The sequence below is a fragment of the Neopelma chrysocephalum genome, unplaced genomic scaffold, assembly GCF_003984885.1.
Source record: "Neopelma chrysocephalum unplaced genomic scaffold, ASM398488v2 Primary Assembly neopelma1_62, whole genome shotgun sequence".
NCBI classification, from domain to species: Eukaryota; Metazoa; Chordata; class Aves; order Passeriformes; family Pipridae; genus Neopelma; species Neopelma chrysocephalum.
In genome coordinates, this window is record NW_020897719.1 from 3,425,931 (window position 1) to 3,449,725 (window position 23,795).

At 39.6% G+C, this 23,795-nt stretch overlaps 1 protein-coding gene across 1 annotated transcript in view; it reads left to right on the forward strand.

The window, feature by feature from the left end:
* The window catches only part of NELL2 (neural EGFL like 2), a 152,252-nt gene that overhangs the window by 33,385 nt on the left and 95,072 nt on the right, over window positions 1–23,795 (forward strand). The window contains exons 6-9 of the mRNA XM_027682182.1: window positions 1,066–1,138; window positions 1,315–1,397; window positions 2,439–2,567; window positions 6,335–6,437. Coding sequence (XP_027537983.1) covers window positions 1,066–1,138; window positions 1,315–1,397; window positions 2,439–2,567; window positions 6,335–6,437 — 388 coding nt within the window. The remainder of the gene's footprint in view (window positions 1–1,065; window positions 1,139–1,314; window positions 1,398–2,438; window positions 2,568–6,334; window positions 6,438–23,795) is intronic.

A 23,795-nucleotide genomic window follows, 5' to 3' on the forward strand; every position in this document is an offset into this window, starting at 1 on the left:
ATGGAAGGATACCCATCAAAATCTGTTGTAGTTTAACCCCAGCTGGCACAACTCTTGCTCACTCCCTAACCTGGAGGGTGGGGAAGAGAATCAGAAGCATAAAAGTTAGAAAACTTGTAGTTTGAGATAGTTTTGATTTACCTAACTCTACAAACACAAGCAAAGCCAAACAAAGGATTCATTCACCACTTCCCAGGGACAGGCAGGTGTTCAACCATCCCCAGGAAAGCAGGGCTCCATCACATCTAACGGTTACTTGGGAAGACAAACACCCATCACTCTGAATGTCCCGTGCTTCCTTCTTCTAGCCCCAGCTTTAAATGCTGTGCATTACAGCATATCATCCAGGATATGACCCCTTTTTTGGTCGAGTGGGGTTAGCTGTCCCAACTGTGTTTCTCCCAGCTCCTTTTGCACCACCAACCTCCTCGCTGGTGGTTCGGTATGAAAAGCAGAAAAGGCCTTGTTCCTGTGTAAATTCTGCTCAGCAATAGCTAAAACATCCCTGTGTTATCAGCACTGTTTCCAGCACAAATCCCAAACATAGGCTTATACTGTGAAGAAAATTAACTCTACTCCAGCCAAAACCAGCACAAAATCATTAAGGATTGACATAAATGTATTTTTCCTGACTCTTGTTTCTTTAATCTTCAGATCTATTTAAGAGTTGTAGCTTAGTAAAAAATTTGCATTTCATTTAAAAGTAACTGAAACTGCACCTGTTTTTTAATTACTTTTAAAGGTCATTTTCAAGCTTTTCTGCTGTGTCTAAAAAAAACAACAATGAATTCAAACCCACCAAACTCTTACCACATAATTATATCTTGACATTTAATCTCATGTCTTTAAAAATTATTCAGTATGTCTGTACATCTATCTGTTTTAGTTTCTGTTTATTTTTCTATGACTGAATTGGACCAGGCAAGAAGCTTTTTATTCATAAATGTTGTTTTTATCAGGTAGCTTTTCTGCGTGGACTTTAATGTTTTACAAGGTGAATGGAAAACATAATTTTGACAGGTAAAAATAATGTATCCTTTTTTTTTCCTCTCCACTTACACATAGGGCATAATGCAAGATGTACAATTACTTGTCATGCCTCAAGGATTTATTTCTCAATGCCCAGACCTTAATCGCAGTAAGTCTATTCTTGTATCGTAAAATGAAAGGTGTTCTTTGTGCCTTCTTTCTGTCCTACAAGCTTTCTTAAACCCTTGAATTTTAAGTGTATTGGTTGTCAACTTTGGCATGATTGAACCTATTGTGAATACGTTTGTTTGGTTTTTGATTAAAGCACAGATTTTATTATTCTAGCATGCCCAACTTGTAATGACTTCCATGGACTTGTGCAGAAAATTATGGAACTGCAAGACATCTTAGCCAAAACATCAGCTAAGGTAATGTTTGCGAGGACTCAAGTCATGGGATAAATGAGGACTATCAATCCTAAATTGCTGTCTTTGTAGATTTTTCATGCTTATATGGGGATGTGCACATGAGTGTGTGTAAAACATCCCTGCATGGTATGTTATATCTTTATATAGCCATGCCTAGCATCTCTACATACAGATTTCCAGTTCAGAGAGTTTTCTTGTGTTTTAATATTTTTATAGAATTGTGTATTTTAATAGTAAACAGTATCTAAATCCCTGAGCAAGGAAAGGGCTCAGAGATATCCAAACTCTATTAAGCTAATAAATCAATAAACCTATAATGAAATAGGTAATTGTGTTTATAGGGTTTATTGCAGCAAGACTTACCAAGACTTTTCTAGGCCTGAGCTGCCAAAGGCATGTTCAGACAAAATACATGCAAGGCAAGGAATTAAGAATCCAAAGCAGGGCTTTCTTCTTTCTTTCCTGTAGAATCCAAACCCATTCGTGTCTGCCAGTGAAAATAGACTAGTCTTCTGATTTTAAATGTCAGTTCTTTAGATATCAGCAGGAATGCTATTACCTGACTGATTCAATACACAAATGTTAAAAATGCTTTGGCTGAAGTGCAGAAACAATTGCTAACATGTTGGTTTTGAGCTTTACTTGCAAATTGGCCACTCTACTCAGGTTTTGGTCTTTTGCCCTCTAACCTACTGTCTGGAAGGACTTAATGTAGAGCAAAATTCTTGATCAGTTCACACATAAAAAGGTGAGAAATAAGGGAGCTGTATCCATCTTGACCTACTCGTTTTGTTTCATGACGGCCCTGATGTGATGATGATGAGAAAGATGAAGTGCATTGTGTCTTACTTCTTAATTTCCATCTCTGAATGACTGATGGTTTAATCATATTTAACAATAACTGTTTTAGTGTCTTTGACTGCATTTCCCTACATGTATTCTCTCATCTGCATTCTTGATGATAAGGGAGATAGTTTGAATTGTGTTTTTACTAAGGTGAAAACAACTTAAAAATTCAAAACTTTTTTGTGAACTATACAGTTGTCTCAAGCTGAACAGAGGATGAACAAGCTGGATCAGTGCTACTGTGAAAGGACATGCACAATGAAAAGCACGACTTACAGAGAGTTTGAATCCTGGACGGATGGCTGTAAGAACTGCACTTGCATGGTATGGCTACAGTTAGAGCGGAGAGTCAGGAACTCCAGTGTTTCCTCTGATTAGTTTTATTGAAGCAAATAATAAGAACTTCCAGATGTATGCTAGGTAATAACAACAAAGTGCTTTAATACTTGATCTAAATCCAAGGAATAGTATTAATAAATTGTGGTGGGTTCACCTTGGCTGGAGACCAGGTGCCCACGCAGCCGCTCCATCCCTCCCCTTCCCAGCAGCACAGGGGAGAGAGTAAGGTGGGAAAAGAAAACAACACAAATCGTGGGTTGCGATAAGGCAGTTTATATTTATGCAAAAAAAGAAAGCAAAGGCAGCATGTGTGCGCAGAAAGCAGGAGCCAGCAGTTAATCTCTACTTCCCATAAGCAGCTGTGGTGATTTGAAAAACACAGGAATTTCAAAAAGGCCAATTTAAAGGGATTTGTTCTAATGTGAAAGGGAAGAAGTTTTCAGACACATACAACTTGGTATTAGGGGAAGGGAAATATTTACAAGTTGTATTTGCATACATATATGTATATATAACAACTTAACTACTTCTTCTACAGTAAAATAATATATTACGTTAGATTAAGTCTCTCCTTTCTTTTAAAAAGCGTCCAAGAAGAAAGGAGAAGTCCTTTTTTTCACTTTCAAACTACAGTTCTTCTAAATTAATTTCTTGTGGCACTGTTAAGTGTCTCTTATTTTGTCTTTATCCCCTGTTTTTACTTCGTGGAAATCCCGGCTCCCTTGAGCCCGAGCCTTCGGGGAGCTTCTTCGAAGATTTCACTCCTCCTCGGCGTAAAAGAATTTTAAGTGTTCTTAGTTTAGTTCTTACCCTAGAATTGATTCCAACCGATTAACTGGTGCTGCCAACCTTTTGCAGGGGGCCTCTCTATTCTGAGCTGTTGTGATAGCTCAGGCTACTCCTCTGCAGAAGTTTGCTCTGTGGCTGCCTCCGCCTCAGAATTCATAGCTGAACAACTTGGCTTGCTCCAACCACCCCTCACTGGCTCAGTTCTGGTGCTGTCTGTCCGTTGGTCGCAGGTTTCTGATTGAGCATTTTGCTGTCGGTTTTCTCCCCCATCTCTGCGAAGTGGAGTAAATTCGACCCGGAGGCCTTCCTTGATCCTTCAGGGTCCTCCTTGGTCACTGGTTTTGGGGGGTGGGGCTCCACTGCATGGCTGGCTGCTCCTGGCCCAGCTGGCAGGAGACAGGGGGCAGAGGCCCCCCCGGCCCTGGGCCATACCAAGCACCCTCAGAGCATGGCTGCTTCTGCTTCTAGCCATGCAGTCCAAAATTAACCCCTTCTCTTCCGTTTCTGTGAGCATGTAACTTCCACAAGAGCGTACAGGCTGTTAATTGGTCCAGTATGAAAAACAATACCTCCTGAGGAAAAGCCTTTTTCAAACCACCACAGCAGCAATGGTTGGCCACTTCTCTGAGAAGCAGGGCTCCAGCACGTGTACGGTTGTCAGCAGGCAGCCATCAGAGACAATGAGTGCCTCTGGTCCTGCTCCTTGCCTCAGCTTTTATATCTGGTTTGATGTCATATGGTATGAAATATCCCCTTGGTCATCCCTGTACAGGCCACCAAAAAGACTGTAGTGGGTTGACCCTGGCCAGATACCAGGTACCCACTAAAGCTGCTCTCACTCTCCTCTGCAACTGGACAGAGGAGAAAAAAAAATAGCTAGGAATTCATGAGTAGAGATAAGAGCTGGGAGAGGTCAGTAACTAGTTACCTTCATGGGCAAAACAAGACTCAAAGTGGGGATAATACTTATATTTATTATTAACAGGATAAGAGCCAAAGAGTGAGAAATAAAACAGTCTTAAAAACACCTTCCCCCCACCCCTCCTTCCTTCCATGTTCTCCCTCGTCCTCCCCAGCGGTGCAGGGGGACGAGGAATGGGGGTTACAGTCAGTTGTTGTTTCTGCTGCTGCTCAGAGAGAGGAGTCCTTCCCCTGCTCCCGTGGGGTCCCTCCCACGGGAGACAGTCCTTGATGGGCCTCTCCAGTGTGAGTCCATCCCTCAGGCAGCAGTTCCTCCCAAAGTGCTGTCCCATGGGTCACTCCCCCATGGGGTGCAGTCCTTCATGAGTGAGCTGTACCGGCGTGGGTCCCCCACAGGGGCCACAAGTCCTACCTGGGAAAAACCTGCTCCAGTGTGGGCTCCCCTCTCCATGAGCCGCAAGTCTCTGGCAGGACCCCACTCCATCCTGGACCTCCCATGGGATCACAACCTCCTTCGTGCATCCACCTGCTCCAGCATGGGCTCCTCCATGGGCTGCAGTTGGGTCTCTGCACCCCGATGGTCCTCCATGGTCTGCAGGGGCACAGCTGCCCCACCATGGTCTGCACCACGGGCTGCAGGGCCCTCGGCTCCGGTGCCTGGAGCACCTCCTGCCCCTCCTTCTGCACTGACCTTGGTGTCTACATTATTATTCCCATGTTCTCATTCTGCTCTTCCCTGGCTGCAATTTTCTTCTGCGCAACAGTCTTCTGTTCTTAAATATGTTATCGCAGACGCGTTACTATTACTTCTAATTGGCTTGGCCTTGGCCAGCGGCAGGAAGTCTGTGCTGGAGCCGGCTGGCATTGGCTCCACAGGACGGGGGAAGCTTCTAGCAGCTTCTAATGGAAGCCACCCCTGTAGCCCCCCCACTACCAAAACCCAGCCACAGAAATGCACTGCATAAATATATTTCCCTACTGTTTCAGCAGTGCTAGTATGTGTATTTCCTATATTTTGTGTTACCATATGCAGATGCTATGCGATATACTTAGCTATCATGTTATTCCCATGCACTGAGTTGCAAATGGTTTCTCTGGATAATTAATTCTCTGCTTTTTGTCACTATAAACGCAGCCTTTTTCCTGGCAAATGATTTAATAGATCCCTTGTGTCTGATTCCCTTTGGTTGCCTTTGGTTACATCTCAATAAGCAATAAAGAGTAAAATGTCAGGGTCATATGTAAGCTCTGTTATATTACAAATGAAAAAGATTTGGTGGATGGAAGATTCCCAAAGGTATCACAACTCCAGAAGTGAATGCAAGTATCCTTTCAGATACCAAACCATGGCATCTGTGTTATTGTCCATTCATGTAAAAGTCATTCATTTCATTTGAACTCATTAAATGCCTAATCCAAAGGCCATTAGAAATCAGTGAAAAGGCTGTTGTTGTCTGTACTGCACCTTAGATTGATTTGCTGCTATCTATAATTTGCTAAATGGGTCTCTTAAAGCTTGTTATTTTTTTGATCTTTATATTTCTGAAGAGATATTAATTTTGCTTTTGGTATTTTATGGTATCAATTCTGGCTGATAAATATTTGAAATTCTTTGAATTTAGTATTAAATCCATTACATATTTTTGTCTTAGATTTTTCTCACAGCTGTAATATTATTACCTTTTTAGAAATACATTGTCTCACATAAAAATCAGAAGGCAGAGTATTATCTGTGCAATTGTTATTTCACAGAAATCTGTCTGCCAATCAACAAAACACCTGAATGTTTTGCCTCCAAATAGATTTGCCTCTTAAGAAAAAAAGGATCATTATCATTTCAAAGAACACATGTCTAAAAGATTGTATGTGTGACATTCTAAAAGTATAGTTTCTGTTCATTTAGTTATTAAAAGATCTGTGTTAAAATGTCTTTTTCAGTGTTGTTAGAGAATTCATTGCATTTAAAAATAGATTTTTCAAGTTGAGAACATCTCTGCTATTGCTAAATATAACTACCTGTTAAGCACCTTTTATTCTCCTAGAACGGTACGGTGCAGTGCGAGGCTTTGATTTGCCCCCTTGCTGACTGTCCACTTAATTCTGCCCTGGCCTATGTGGATGGCAAGTGCTGCAAGGAATGTCAATGTAAGTTTTACTGTTGTGCTTTCTTCTAATGAATACTTTGAAATCTTAAAGAATATGAATCTTTCTGTAAATATGTCAGTAAAAGAACTGGTCAGGGAATTAAATATTTGGGTTGGGGAATTGGGGAACTTGGACTTCTCTGAAGTATTCTGGGAAATTGATAACCAGAAGATTTTATTTTTTCATTTTGGGATATTTTGTTTCATTTTAGTTGTATTTTTTTTTAAGCATAGATATTTTTTCTCAAAGTTTTAAAAGAAAAAAAAGCTAATTAAAAAGCTTTCTGCATTTGTCTTCCATTGTCTGTCTTTTATACCAAACTGAAGTTCGAGAAAAATTGCCTGGTGTCTGTTTTGATCAGTGTCTAACACCTTTATCTCAAGAAGAGTGTACTTCCAACCTTATATTGTAGTGCCAGAAATGGAGGTTCAGATTTAAGATTCTTCTTCTGTAATTAAGGGAAAACTCATCTAGACCCAAGAGACCAGCAAAAACCAGACACCTAGAAATGTTCTTTCACAAAAGGTCATAAAAGAATTATACAGGAAAATAAATGAAAGTTATTTAATATTGTCATTTGGGATATATGATTACTTTTTGGTTTTATAGCATTTTAGTTTTGTTGTAAATAGGGCCAGAGAAGGGGAATTTTGGTTTAATCACTACTTAGATGGACTACACATTGATTACGTGTATTCCATATATAATGGTTAGTTATTATAGACTGTGGTAGAATCCACTATAGAAACTGAGCATGAGATGCACACACTTCTTTATTCTGTAAATGTTGAGATTTTTCTGTGGGGTTTCATCACTCTTCTACTGCGTATAAAATTTCTTACAGAGTATAGAGAAATACATAACTGGTTAAAATGACATGTTGTAAGATAAAATTCAGGAAGACGTTTTGTACTCCATTGATCTAGCTCCCACAGGAGTTTATTAATATTTAATTGTGTTAGAAGTTACACAAACCATTCCCTTTCATGAAACGTTATTAACTTACTCAAGTAGATTAATTCTAATTAAGAGGAAATGAGAATTCAAATACTTTTTTTTAACCAGCTACACAGAATTTCCATGCATATTAGATGACTCAGGGAATTGGTAATTCAGGGATGTGAGATGTGTGGCGTTCAAGCCTCTATTTGACGCTATTTGAATCTCTGACCATGTTGGCAGAATTTGAAAACCTGATCCTCTGAAGTATGTTTTTCTAATGTACTGCCTGTGAATTGAGTTGGGATGTTAATGGGGAAGTACTCACATCATATGATGTCTTCCAAAGTTGCTTTTATTAGGAGTCTTGACAAGAGTGAAGAAATGCAAATGAGCATTTGGACACTGACCTTGTCATACAACATTAATACTTCTCCTTCAAATTAAGATACAGTTCTGGTACTGCACACTGTAAAGTTTACTTTGATATTTCCTATTTGATATTATTAATATTATGAAAAATGTTGTATCTTTCAGTGTTGTGAATTTTATGCCAGTACATAATTCAATTTATAACTAACATGCGCACATATTACTCTCTTGACAAACTACTTGAAAAACAATTAGATCAGAAAATATAAGTAAAAATTGATTTTGAAAAATTGTTCCTAATTTCATCTAGGTTATTTAAAGTGACTTTTAAAATAAATCAAACCATTTTTGAAGTGGCTAAATTCCTGGGACCAAAGGCTGGAGAATGAAAGTTGGAGTCCCATTGACAAGGTAGTTATATTCCAGTGAAAAAGTGGAAGTTAGAGGTAATGGAGATGCAGGACTGTGACTTATTCTTCTGGCCAGCTTGGTGGAAATGCTGAGTTGTCTCTGAGTTCATATGTATGTGTCAGCCGTATTCTGTCCTCTTGGTGTCTTCAGCTCAGGATCTGAGCTGATTGAGGTCAGTGTGCTTGGTGAACATGGCTCTTGCTTGGGGTTGTTTCTGTCAAACTTACTGTTATGTAAGTAGAAGTGCCCAGGCAGTGGCAGCTGTGCCAGCCTTGTGGCCGTGTCTCACTTCACCAGAGCTAAGTGCTTCCTTTCTCAATTATTCCTTTCTTCTGCTGGTGTTTAAACAAAGTCATCAAAAATCAAAAGAACGAGGTCTGATTTAGTGGCAGCTGTCAGGGAAGAGTTGAGTACAGCACTTAAGGCTTTTACAGTAGTCAGCAACCAGGCTTTCTGGGTTTTTAATTGTATTTATTTATTTAATTTTTTATTTATTAACCCCTAAGTGATCGTAGATAGGGTCATTCTGCTTGGCTTTAGGCATGCAGAATTTGGGAATATAATCTGAAATGACTTCATTTACACTAGTAATTAAAATAGCACAGGCACAGTTCTGTGGCCTTGTGGCTGAGTGGCACTTTTGGCTCCAATTTACATGGCTAAACTCTCTTCCCCCTCCCCCCCAACAGATTATCTGCATCCAGATGGCTGACTGGGAATGGCCTCTGATCAAGACTGTCTCCCCAGCCATGCCTGGCACTGCTTCAGAGCATCTTGGCTGATACAGGCCAAAATTGCGCCATAACGTGTGCTAACGCTCACCCTACAGGGAGGGTTACAGACTGTAACCAAGCACTTTCAAGCCTCCTGTCATTTGCTGTTTCATTTACCTGTTGTATATCATTTACTAGTTGTGGACATCACCAGTTTGGCTCTCTTGATAGCCAGTGAAAGAGATTGGCACCTCCAGAGGGCACTTGGTGCTGAGAGGGGCTGGAAGGGATGGGATGAGTTGCCTTTCAGAAGTGGACATCTCCTTCCATGGATTGTATAGGAAGCTCAGGTGATTATATTGAATACTGAAGCTTTAGACAGATAAAGTTGTGAGGTTAGTCTTTACATCAGTTACTGTGATGCATATCAGGTGTGTCAGATAGAAATGTAAAGTACTGGGTTTTAAAGCCCGGTTCTGTCATTAAGCAGTTACGCCAAGAGACTTCCCTATCCTGCCAATTCTTGGGAATTGAACTTCAGCCCAGCATTTACATTTTGGACAGCACAGCTTTGTTGTATCTTGTTTGATTATGTTTTCAACACTTCGGAAATTTCAGCACAACTAACTCATCATGTTTTTCTTAAATGCTTAGTTCAGGGAAGAACACTTAGTAAGGAATGGTTTAGATTTTTTATTTTTTAACTAATATTGCTTTGACTTTGGTTCTTCTTGTGAGCCAAAGGGAAAAAAACCCACAAACAACAAACCAAACCCTGACCTTTCTTCCCTAACTCCATACCTTTGTTTGAGGACATTCAGACAATTTGCACTGTTTTGTCTTGTTTGAAGGTCGATGCTGGTAGCATAAGGAATGGCAATGCATGCAAATTATCACTGTGTTTTCTATTAGCTGTAATGGGCTGAAAGAAGCAGCAGTCTTCCAGGGCAGATAAATGGGCCAGTGTGTTGGATATATGTTTCAGCTGAAGACAAGCTATTCAATGCAAAATTCACTCCAGCTACCATAGCATGTATCTTAGTTCAGTGGGACCTTCCTATGGAGAATTGTTTGTAGTCAGAAGGCAGAGACTACTTTCTTTGCTATGCTCAATGCAATTGTAAACTTTTCTGAGAAGGTATGTGCGAAAGATCATTAAATTCTTTTCTCCTCTGCAGAGATAAATGCATTGTATGGTGATAGGCACTGATACGAATTGTGGACAGATTAAGCTCTACTGCTGACCCTATAAATATTGCTTTAGACCACAGACTTGGTTTAAGAAGTACAAAGACAGGTTCATTTATTTTAAGTGAATTGTGGAAAGACTGCCAGTGTCTTAGTAGCTGAGACAGTTGGTGCTTGGTCAGCAAATCTCATTATAATAATGTTTTTATTAGTTGGTGTATTAACACTGAGGCATCACTTCCAATAGCTATGTGCTATATGCATTTTTTGTTTAAATGGAGGTAGTGTATTATTAAAAACTAGCTGATTTTCATTTTTTTTAAGGCCGGAAGTGATATTTGTACCAGTATCTGGTGCAGTAATTCCCATCACCAAAGACTGATCTCCAGGAAGAAATTGCTGTTTTCTCATCACTGTCCTCCTCCCAGTGACACTGTAGATACTTATAGACCTAATCCCAAACTATTTAAATGTATCCCAACAGATTCCAGAAGAGGTTAAACTCTGAGTGATTATGTTTAAATCTGCAGGTTGTGATTTTTCCATGCACCTGTTTTTCTTCTGAAACAGGACATTTGATGGGTTTCTGGTGCATTGTAGCCAAATTTGCACTCTAACACAAGTCTTTTAAGCAACTGTATGAAGCATAGGCTTGTACTAGATCACAGTTCTGTTGCTAGCAGCCATGGAGAGAAAGTGTGTAAAGGAGTTCTATAACTTGGGAAGAATTTTTTGAACAAAATAATTAAAACAGAAATATGGACATTGTAGCTCTTATAACATGTGTAGGTTTCTGATGCAGTGACCTGTTGTGCTAACTTACAGAAACTTTTAATTTCATGATTAAAATTAGAGGGATTTCCCCTCTTGCTCTTCATGACACACTGTGTTTCCCCCAAAGCTAGACACTCTTCTGCAAGCTCCAGCACTTGTAGCCTACTGATGCAGAGAGAAGGAGCTGTGAAAACCCATCTGCTTCTCCTTTGCGCAGCAATTAGCCATCAGCAAGAGTGCAAAATTTTCATCTAGAAACTTAAAGAATACTGATTAAGCTTACCCTGAAAATCATAATTTATCTGGGTGAATTGAAGCATTGTGGACTTAAGCCTATGCTGCTGTCATGGTTTAACTCCAGCTGGTAACCAAGCACCCTGCAGCCACCCACTCTCTCCCCCATCATTAAGGTCAGAAAGAATCGGAAGGGTAAAAGCCAGACAACTCATGAGTTGAAAGATGGATTAATAGGGAAAGCAAAAGCTTCATACACAGGTAAAGCAAAACAAGGAATGAATTCACTGCTTACCATGGGCAGGCAGGTCTTCAACCATCCCCAGGAGAGCAGGGCCCCATCACACCTAACAGTTACTTGGGAAGACAAATGCTGTCACTCCAAATGTCCTTCCCCACCCTTCTTCTTCCTGCAACTTTATATATTAAGCATGATGGCATATGGTATGAAATATCCCTTTGGTCATTTTGGGTCACCTCACCTGCAACCTCCCATGCACCCCCAGTTTCCTTGCCAGCTTGGCAGATATGAGAAGCAGAAAAGGCTTCAACTTTGTGTAAGCTCTGCTCAGCAATAACAAAAGCATCTCTATATTATCAACTCTGTTCAGCACAAATCCAAAACACACCCCTATACTGGTCATTGAGAAGAACATTAACTCTACCCCAGCCAAAGCCAGCACAGTTTCTCACCAAGTTTCACCTTCTCACAAAATTGCCGCTTTTTTTCTTGGCTTGCACCCTCCTGCCTTTGGTGACATCCATCAGTAGCAGAGTGGGATGCCAGCCCCTGCCTTGCTTTTCCAGCTCTTGGTGAACTTCTCCTGCATTCAGTGTGGCACAAAGAAGAGGCTGCAGCTCATAGAAATGATGGAATGGCAGGATTAGTGAGCACTGACTGAATAGGTCATCTTATCCTTGCAGTAAATCAGAGGAAGGGAAACTAAAGAGCAGCTCTAGCGTGCTGACTGGGACACAGCACAAGTCTGAGGGCTATGGGCAGCCAGCAGGCTCAGGGTGACAAAGCAGGCAGTAGTACTGGAGGAAGAAGAGACCATTTGTAGCAGTGAAGCAATGATTAGTAATTTATCATAGCTTTTATAAAAAATGTACACTTTAGAATATAAAGGAGAAGCAACATTCTGGCTAATGCAAAAAATTAGTTGCTTTTTGTTTATAAATATTTATTTGTGACTTTTTAAAGAACACTAGTGCAAATAGCACAAGTGCATAAATTCCATTATATTGAGGGTTTTTTTAATATGTAAAATCAGATAAATTAACCTACTTGGGAATAGTCCTAAAAAATATTTGGAATATAGCCAGCACTGGATTGTTCCCTAGAGCTGTGTTATTTGTTATAACCTCCTGTAGTCAGCATGCAGAACTTCTGAAAGTTATTTAGTATTTATCAGAATAGTATCTGTTCAGCCTCTACTTTCTGGATTTTCAGTGCTGAAATTATTCACATCAACCTTATTTCTCAGGTTTTTGCATCACATATAATGGTAGTATCATGTTGGAATAACAGATAAAAAGCATTATATACCCACTTGTACTACTGAGATTAATTACATTGTACTTTATGGACTGCTTAAATCATTTTATTACTTCAGCAACTCTTGTGACTTCAAAAGAAATTTAATATTTATATTCATTTAGAAATAGGACACAAATAATTTTTTCTAGTGAAATATTTTTTAAAGGGAAAAAACATGTCCTTGAACTCATGTAGGTCAACAAAATCAGTAGAACTATTTTAGATTTACAAAGCTATAGTAGAAAAGCATAATTGATTTATGTGTCTTTTGTGAATCCAGCATAGCTCCTACAATCTCAGAGTCTCACAGAAGGGCTGAGTTTGGAAGGGACCTTTGGAGGTCTCCAGGTCCAACCCTCCTGCTCAAGCACGGCAGCCTAGAGCAGGCTGTTTAGGACTGTGGCCAGATGGCTTTTGAATATCTACACAGATGGAGACTCCACAACTTCCCTGGGCGACCTGTGCCAGTGCTCAGTCACCCTCACAGTAGAAAAGTATTTTCTTGTGTCGAAATGGATTTTTATGTGTTTTAATTTGGGCCCATTGCCTCTTGTGCTTTCACTGGGCACCACTGAGAACAGCCTCCTCTTCATTCCCTTCCGTCAGGAGTTTGCACACATTGGGAAGGTCTCAGAGCCTTTGCTTCTCTGGGATGTGTAACATCTCAGGAAGCTCAGACAGTCTAGGAATACTTTGGGGCCTTTGCTGTGCTGGACTCAAAGCCAGTTGAAGACACTGGAGGGACTCGGCTTTTATAGTCAGGGCCAGTCTCACCCTTGACCCAAGGTGCTCAGTCTCATATATTTTCCATTGTAAAGCTATAGAAATTTTCACACTACTCTTACACTATAGCAATATCTGGTTTATATCTGTTACATGGCCAATGACAGAATTGTCAGTAGATTTTTGCTGCCAAGCTTGTAGTCTCGAGTGACCTTTGCTCTTTGAAAGCTGGGTAGTATTCCTCATCACGAGGGAAACTGAGTCTTTTCACTTGCAATTCGCTTGGAATTCCCCTCTGAGCAGGAAACTCACACCCTGTATGTGTGTTGTTCTGTGTAAATTAAAATACACCTTACAGTGCATTGAAGTACAGATTACAGTAATTGTACTTCTCAGAATATTTTGTTCCTATGTTTCCTTTCTTCCTTCCCCATGTCCTTTGAATTTCATTGTTCCTTGTTAGCAAAGGAGGTCTGGGGGTGTCAGTGCCTATGCCTGTCTCAGTCTTTTCATGCATCAAAGTGCCGCTCCTTCCTAGGTGAGTGGCTTTTTAGCTATTCTGGACTCTATGCATTATGGAACTCTACTAGAAGGCTCTATCTGGAGGCAATGTATCAGTACATGAGGAGAATTCCAGTTAATGGTTGAGTCATCTAGTTTTAGTCTTCCTGAGGAATGAATACTAAAATAAAGTATGTTTAAGAAAATCCTTATTCATTAAAATATATTACACTGAATATGTAGCAGTCTGCACTAAAGAAGAAATTGGAAAAATAATATTGGTAATTTTTTGGTAGAGAATTAAAAATATTTTTTTACATGAGAACTTTGCTGTAGGCCAAATTTTACTCTGCTCTCCTTATAACCTATTTTGTCAAGATTGTCTGGGAAAAGAGATAATATTTTCCATTCCTTTTTTGTTATGTTCTTACCAGGGAGATCATAAAATATAAAATACTTGCAGCACATTATTATTTTAGTTTATTTCCAGTGCAAATAAAACATTAACGTATGCTAGATATGAATATATTGGCTGTCAAACAGCTGGGAGTGGACAGATTGGCAGTGTTCCAGTTTCTCATAAGTTACTACCCTGACTTTAGTAATACTGATTTCATCAGAATTTACTTAGTCAGGTAGCTATGAAATAATAATGAAAGAAATTCTGGTTCTATTTATGATTACAAAAAGCAACTAGGATATGTGAGCATTCACATTGCTATGTGTTGATTTCAATATGTTTGTTCTCACCAATGATGTGCTCATTCATTAGAGTGTGGGATTGGTTTTTGTTCGTTTCGGTTTTTTGGGGGGGGTCGGGATTTTTTTGGTTGTTTGTTTGTCCCATAACCAGGAGCACATCACCAAATCAGCAGCTTGTAGCCGATCTTCTAGTTTTTGCCTGGAGCTTTTATTCTGTAGATCTTGGAAATATCTGTAGTATCAGTAGCGGTCATCTTCAATGTGCGTGAGTTCTGAAAAGAAATTTGCCTTCACTGAAAACCACAAAAACTGCAGGTTTTGGACGAGGTCACAGAAAAGTAACAAGTTGGAAGCAGAGAGTACTAATGGAGCTGGATAGAGTATTGTATCAAAACCAAACCAACCAACCAACCAAATGAGCTTGCTGGCCTGTGGAGTTTTGCAAAGACAGTTTGCACTCAACATACTCTTATTCAAGATTATTAACAGGATTGCCACATTAACAAGGATTGTCTGGGTGAATCTCTGGCCCAGGGCAGACACTGGTAGGAGATATGGGAGTGTAAAAGAAGGCACACATACAGTTTTCTGACAGCACCTATGTCATGTGAAATGAAGAAATAGGAAGGCTGTGAAGGCTGAAACTCAATAAATAAACTACTGGAAGAAACTCCACCACAAAACTGTCAATAATGTAATCTTATTTCCCAAGGAAGGTATGGTAAAATATAAGTGAAGTTGATTCAGCGAGATTAATATAAAATGATGTATGCTGTTATCCTTTATTTGTCTTTTTGTGAAGACAGTGATTTAAACCAGTCTTTTGGACTGCAGAAGTTTACTGCTTGGTTCACTTCTTAGCCATTGCTTGCAGATATCTAACATGTGATGTGTAGACCTCCAGGCTGTTATTGATCAGAGTTTCTACATCGTCAGCTCATAAAATATAATTGGCTTCAAATAATGTGTCTCACATGGGACAAAGTGGCCAACTTTAAAACTGAAATTTTGGCAGATATGATGTAACAGGCCTTTATCCTGCTTTCCTCATCTGTTGCCTTCAAAAACATCATTGCACTCCTCTTTATTTGAAAAATTTTTGCTATTTGCTTTTGTCACTGTACCAAGCACAGGACTCTGTCTGTGGTATTTCTGTATCACTGTTCTGCCTCTTTGCCAATATAGAGAATGTTTTTACGAATTTTTGCCTTTTGGTAAGTTTTTATTTGGTACCAGTTTCCACTAAGAAGAAAGCTCTGTCCAGTTGTTTGGGACGGTTGTTGACCATCCTGAGCCTTTCTGTACAGGGTAGCTGACTAGTACTTTTTCTCCTCCTACTTGTTGAAATTACTTTTGTAATTTTCTGATTGTAAATTAAAATTCTCGTTCTCCCCTTCTTGCTTTAAATTATTTTCAAGTATAATTTTGACTGGTTTCCCAGATTTCATTTTATTTTTAATTGGTGACATTTGGTTAAAATTCCTTAACATTATCTATATTTTAACATCTATAATTTTTTCCTAGCCCATGAATAAAATTTAAACATATTATTGGGTTTGCTTTTTTGCATTGTCATAATCTATGATGCTGAAGAACAATTTTTTTAGCTTGCTAATTTCTGATGACCAGTTTATACTTATATATATTAATGTTAGAATGGTATTACAGTGACATCATTGATGTAATAAATTAGGACAGAAAACACCTGGTTTCAATTATAAGACTTTTTTTACCCCCATCCTGAAAACAAAGCAAGAAAATATGCTTGACTCATCAGGAAAAAAGGCACATACCTGTTTTTTCTAGTGAGTGAGCACTTCAAATACTTTGAAGATAGGGAAGATGAACAGGTATGCTTCTCCCTATGTCACTATTACTTTGACAAAGACATGTAAATTCAGGTATTATTTCCTTAACATGTCTCTTTAGGTTATATTCATATTCACCGAAGTGCAGTATTTCTCTCTAGGCTTGTAAAGAGGGAGTTGGGTTTTTTTAGATGTTTTTATCATGCTGTATCTAGAAACCTTGTAGATCTTCAAGGCACCTAAATGAGAAATCAAATCTGAGTATAGCATAGAAGAGATAACAGTCTTGCATGCATATGACTTCAGAATGCTTAAATCTTGTCCATGGTGTTCTGTGACTCTGTATGTATAGAATTGTTACTACAGTGTTAGCACCTGACCACAAATTTTCATTTTACTAATTTTGCACTATTCTATGGGTGAGTTTCCATGAAAAAACTTTAGAATAAATCAAATTTAAAAAATATAAAGTTAAAACAGACATATAAATGAATAATTTTATCACATCCTTGGGGAATCCCTGGATCCGTCAGTGCTGATCACCTTTTTTAAGGATCACCTCCTCAGAGCATAGGAGCAGGCAATTCCAAAATTGTGGAACTCAAGCAGATGAAGCATAAGATTGGCTTTTTTTTTTTTTTTTGGAGCTAAGGCAAAAAAAGAAGGTATATGCCCAGTGGAAGCAAGGTTGGGTGACATGAGAGGAATAAAGAGATGCTGCTCACCCCTGTAGGGAGAAAATTCATGCAGCCAAATTTTAATTGTAGTTCAAACTGGCCAGAAATGTGGAGGACAATAAAAAGAGTTTTTAAAAACATGTTAATAACAAAATGCAGTGCAGAAATAACATTGGCCTGTTACATGATGAGGATGGTCACTCACAAACAGGGACAGAGACAAGGCAGAGGTGTTTAACGCTTTCTTTGCCTCTCTCTTCAACATTCATGATGGGCTAAGAGGGTGACAGGGCCCTGAACTGGAGGACCATGACTGTGAGAATGATAAACTCCCAGCTGACCCTGCAGAACCTGCTGCTCCAGCAGAATCCCTGTAAGTCAATGGCACCTAATGGGATTCATTTGAGAATCCTCAAATTGCTGGCTGAATGCCATTGCAAAGCCTCTCTCGATGATTTTGAAAAGGAATCCAGGATGGTCCCAGCAGAGTGGAAATTGGCTAACACTGTCCCAGTTTTCAGGAAGGGCAAGAAGGAGGACCCCAGAAACTACAGGTCTGTCAGTCTCACTTTAATGACTGGTAAAGTTTTGGAGAAGATTTTTCTGGGAGGTATTGAAAAACACCTGAAAGACAATGCAGTCATTGGTCACAGCCAGCACAGCTTCATGAGAGGAAAGTCCTGCATCTCCAACCTGATTTCCTTTTATGACAAGGTAACCCACCTAGTTGATCCAAAGGAAGCCAGTTGGTGTCATCTTTTTGGATTTCAATAAGGCTTTCGATACTGTCTCTCACAGGATCCTTCCGGACAGATTATCCAGCACACAGCTGGATAAACACATCATGTGGTGGGTGAGCAATTGACTCACAGGTCGAGCACAGAGGGTAACAGTGAATGGGATTACATCAGACTAGTTATCTGTCACTAGTGAGGTTCTACGGGGCTCCATCTTGGGCCCTGTGCTCTTCCAAATCTTCATAAATGACTTGGATGATGGACTGGAAAGGATACTAAGTAAATTTGCCAATGGTGCTAAATTGTGAGGAGCTATTGACTCCCTCAAAGACAGAGAAACCCTGTAGAGAGACCTTAAAGGACTTGATAATCATCAACCATATGAAGTTCAAGAAAAACTGTGCCGGGTTCTGCACTGAGCTGGGAGAGCCCTGGATGTACATACGCACTGGGGAACAAAATGCTACAGAGCAGTGCTACGGAAGGGGACCTGGGGGCCCTGGTCAACATCAAGTTGGATATGAGTCAGCAGTGCCCTGGCAGCCAGGAGGCCAACCGTGCCCTGAGGGGCATCAGGAGAAGCATCACCAGCTGGTCTGCAGTAGTGCAACCTCACCTTGAATACTGTATGCAGTTTTAGGTACCACAATATAAGAAAGATATTAAGCTATTAGAGGGAGTCCAAAGAAGGGGTACGAAGTTGGTGCAAGTCGAAGAGGGGAGGCTGTATGAGAAGGGGCTGAGATCATTTGGCTGGTCAGTCTGGAGAAGACTGGGGGGAGACCTCATCACAGTCTACAGTTTCCAGAGGGGAAAGTGGAGAGACCTGCACTGATCTGTTCTCTGTGGTGACCAGTGACAGGACCCATGGGAATGGCATAAAGCTGTGTTGGAGGAGGTTTAGGTTAGATATAAGGAAAGGTTCTTCACCCAGAGGGTGATTGGGCATGTGAACAGACTTCCCAGGGAAGCAGTCACACCACCAAGCCTGCCAGAGTTCAGGAAGCATTTGGATGACATTCTCAGGCACATGGTGTGACTCTTGAGGTTGGTCCTGAGCAGAGATAAGGGTTGGAATTGATGATCCTTGTGGGTCCCTTCCAACTTGGCATATTCTATGATTCTGCCGTGTCCAAGTGTTGTGGTTGTGGAGGTGGGAATATGAGCACTACTTGAAATTTCTGAGACTCACACAGGCAAATGTCTTGAAACATGCACTCCACTGCCATTTTCTAACCCTTTGAGTTCACGAAGCATTCTGACAATGCTCTCAGGCACATGGTGTGACTCTTGTGGTTGTCCTGTTGCAGGGCCAGGAGTTGGACTTCAGTGATCCTTGTGGGTCCCTTCCAACTCCAGATATTCTATACTTTTTATGCATCAGTTTAACCATCCTGTTTACACGTTTGCACCTTTGTTCCTGTTTCCAGTGTGACATCTTAAGCCCCATGAAAAGTCAGTGGAAGGAGTAGGTTGATTCTTATAGTGTGAACCCACCTTGGCTTCTATTGTACTCTGAAAACTAGCCTGTGTGTACAGTCTTTCACCCTCTTGAAAGCTGTTTACCAGTGCTATTTAAAGCAAGTCACAGTCATTCTTCCTCTTGCTGTCTGTCAATTGAATGTAGACAGCAAAAGCCCTGCCGTTTGTTCTTTTCCTTAAAATTCCATGTTTTCAAGTCTAACATCTTCCAAACATATGTGGATAGATCTCAAGGTCTGTTAAATAAAATCCTAAAGTAGTTTTTGAAATAAAATGGGGGTTTTTTGAACAAAAAATGCTCTCTCCCTTGGAGAATGATAGCCCTTGCATTTCTCCTCACAAACTGTGAAGGTCATACTGCAAAAACAGATGGGATGCTGCCTTTTAGAGTGCAGCTCTTAGGACACTATGGTTGACCTTGAAATAGGGAGAGGTATTGAGAAAATGTATTTAAGGAGGTGTGTTTGTTGTTGCTATTAATTACTTGCTTTAAGGTAACTTTACAACCCTGCTGCTATGAAGATGCATTGAACTAGTTATTGCACACACAAAAGATTGTCCTCTCTTCTGCAGGATTTGCCAATTTAGAGTGTAAGAGAAGAAATAGATACTGAATATAGAGCCAAAGATGTGGGGGAAGCTAAAATAGAGTCATTGTCCTGTCAGGCTTCTCTCTCAGGTGTGACTGTGCACTTCTGCCTCAGTGTTCATGAGCTTTGACTTGGGGCTGTTGGCACTGTGGGCTATGTCTTGGCTTCTGATTCAGGACTGTGTCTGCAGGGAATGGGCATACTGAGTTACTGATACTTATTCAAGATCTGAGGGAAGCATTTTCCATTTTTATTTTTCTCAAGATATTTTACATCCATTGTTTTAGCTTTTAGAACAACAGAATTTAGAGGGATGGGGAAGGAGAAGCTAATTTGACTATCTGATATAGTTCAATATGGTAGTAATGTTATCTCCAAAGCATGTTGCTAGCATTGTGATTATTTTCTCCTCACATTTCTATTGGAAATACCAAAGTATTCCTCATATATTGAGGCGCGGGGAGACCAGATCACAGGCAATGGGATGTGGATTCATATTCTCAGTCCAATAAAGTTCCCTCTAACAAGCCAGATTATTCCACAGGAAAGATTTTTTTTTGCCCAAATGTCTTATCTGTCCAGGTTGATCATCATAAATCCTTTGTTCCTATATAATTCTACTAAATATCCATACTAAATCTCTGCAGCTAACAAAAAGAAAGCCTTTGCTGATAGTATATTGATAACAAACTGAAGAATTTGTCAATGCAAACTGCTATTTTTCTCTCGTGTTTTCAAGAGTTTGAAGAAAATGAAAGCCCCCGAGAATGGGTTTCATATAATCCATTAAGTATTTTGTCTGAATGCTATTTAATCCATTCCAGTAATTTCCAAGATTAGTAATGAAATGAGTTACATCTAAAGATGTTCCCATTTCTTTTCTGTATCATTGAAATTGCAGAGTTATGCTTTGCCTTATGGAGGTTAGATGCTAATAGACAGTAATTAAAAACGAAATATTTTTTTAATCATACTTTCTGATTCTTGGTTTCCATATAAAGGTAGTGGAAAAATATATGGTTTCTGTACAATGGACAAGGAAAAAAGTGAGTTTGTTAATGTATCAGTAAGACGGAAGTATTGCAGATTTCCTAGACACTGGCATAAACTACAGCCCCATATAGACAAACACAACTGATTGCACAGGGTGTGCATTAGACAAGTTTGTCTAATGTCTGGAAAGGTCCTCCTAAAGACAATAGGTGTGTTAACAGATATGATTTTTTTTAAATTATCAGTAACTCTAAGGATTTCTTGTTGCCAAACGGAAAGGAATAGTCACATTAACAATTGCTATGAACTCCAGTTTACTGTTTTCCCATGACTGCGTTGGAGCATCAACAGATGCACTTGGGAGAAATTAGCTCTGACAAAGCAGAATCTGTGAACATCTGCTCCAGCTACTTTTAAATTTTTAATTATTTCAAATGCTGAACTGACTGTAGACATGAAGTATTGTATCGTTTGGAAATATGCAATGGATAATATTAATTTCTAGCAACCTTGAGAAACAGGGGCATGATGTTAGATGTAATAGGTTTCTATTTGAAACTGTCTTTTGAAAATTTCCAAAACTATTGATAATACCTGATTTTTTAAAGTTAGTTTTTGATTAAATATCATTTGATAATGAATGTTAAGAGTGAGTATATAACAAATTTGGAAAGCTAATTTACATGACTGACTTTAATCAAGATTTCAAAAAATGTTTTTACATTGCTCTCTGTGTTAGAAACCTTTTGCTGAACTAATGCTAAGGACTTAGCTTAAGAATATTAATTGCAGTTCCTGGAGGGCTTTTGATTATGCCAGCTCATCCTGTCATTGTGGCTGAAGTGAGGGAGGAAGATGATGGGTATCAGAAGAGAGATGGAAGGATGGGCAGATTCCTTATGTGGGAACAAAACTGGATAGAAGAAATGTTGGGAGCATGAAATCCTGTCAGTTCCTGTACAGAGCTAGATACAGGTGCTTTGAAAGAACTAAGATCCAATAACAATGATACATGTGGTTGTCCACTCCTGGGAACGTCTAAACATGTTAGACTGGCCTGTACAAAGAAGGCCTAGGTGAGTATTGCTGCAACAACCAAGTTAACGAGGGGCTGCCGTTTGTAGGAGCAGTGAAAGCACTTGGATTTGAGAGGAAAGTAAATACAGTGAAATGAATACCAGGTCACAGGATGTTGTGCCTTCACCAAGGAGAGGTGTGCACCAAAGTCACAGTGCAGAATTTCTAGCTAAAATATCTGTGGAGGTTGTTCTGGGCCAAGGAGAGTCTGATGGAGAGTGGAGGCATATGTAGGGTCGCTGATAGTCACTCATGTATGGGTGTAGTCTGTGGGTACCTGGCAAGCTCTTGGTCAAAAACCCCCATGACTGTTGGAAGTAGCTGTAAATTTTTGGAGCAGAAGCTGTTTGGAACCTCTGTTACTTGGGAGCACAGAAACATTGCTTCCAAGTTATTTTCACCCTAATAAATGCCAGTTTTACTATATTATGGTGAAAAGTGTAGTTTTGTGGTTTGCACAGGATGTTTCTTAATACTGTCAGTGAAACTCAACATCTCTGAAGATGCTGCCACTCCGAGGCACTTGCCTTTTACTGAACATGGTCATGTGATCTGTGTCCACAAAGCTGCAGAAAGCCACCATCTCAGTAGTTACATGCAAAAATGTGTCTTTTAAAATTATACATAATTGGTGCACTCTCTTTTTTTCATGGCAAAGCCCCATAAATAAAATGCATTGCTTCCCCTCTGCCACCCTGTTTGAAGTCTCTGCGGAGCACAGTAACAGTAGCCCCCTGTAAGCACAGCTGCAGGAGTAGGTGTGTGTCTTCCCATGTCACGTCCATGGATGGTCTTATGACATGACAATGGAGAACGCAACCTTCTATTTATGTAATAAATTAATACTGATTAGTGATAACTATTTAGCTCTCATAGATTTCAAAATAGAGACTCAAAAGTGTGCAAGTCTTTAGCAGTTTTTCATTAATTTCAGAAATTCTCAACACTCAGTCCTAATCAATTAATTGAATTTCATCTTGCATATGGATCCTTGTGACTTGAGGCTTTCTGATGAGTTTATAGGTGAGTTTAAGCATGTTTTGAAGTATGAGATATTCTAGGGAGGTGTCCAGTTTTCTACACTGTGCCATTGTTCTTTTAACAAAGTTTTGGAAAAGTACCTTTTACAACTAGCCCAGTAGTTCATCTGAGAGAAGGTGGAACCGAAGCAGAAATTTCCCTGTCATTAGAGGCTGTCAGCATTTGATACATTAGCTATTTGCACCTTTGCTAAATACAGCTATGTCACTGCTATTGAGGATAGCTGGCACGTGGAGTCCATCAGATAATGTCTAATCCCACTTTATGGGGATTAAGCAGGCATGTAATTTTGCGTTGGAGTTGTCTTCATCTGGCAGACTGCTGTGCTGTTTATAAACCTTTAATATAACTGTAATACAGTGGTCATATATTGCTTTTCTTCTCTTGTTACCCTCTAAGGCTTTTGTCTTGGCATTTGATTTTATTGTTTGACATTTTACTGTGAAAGTTATTTGAGTATCTCATGGCCAACATAGTTAATTTGTCATAAAATGGTTGGGCATTTTGATCACATTAGTCATGCCTAGGTTTTCAAAATCCTATGTTTAGAGTCCAAAATACTCCAGTTCTGTTTAACAAGCAGCAGTAATGCAATTTTTAAGAGAAGCTGACATCAAACACATTGTACAGATTGGATCTTTGCTTACCAGGAGACAACACCCCGTTTGTGCAATGTGATGTCCACTGGCTTTGATTGGCTGTGGGCTCTTTCCCAGACTCCCTTGTCTGGCAACCTAATTTATAAGTTTTACTTCATCTGTTAGGTCTGTTTGCCTCAGTTGAACTGCTATCCACAGAGTTTTTAGTCACATTTTCACATACTTTTTCAGTGTTCAAATTGCTTTTTTAGTCTTTA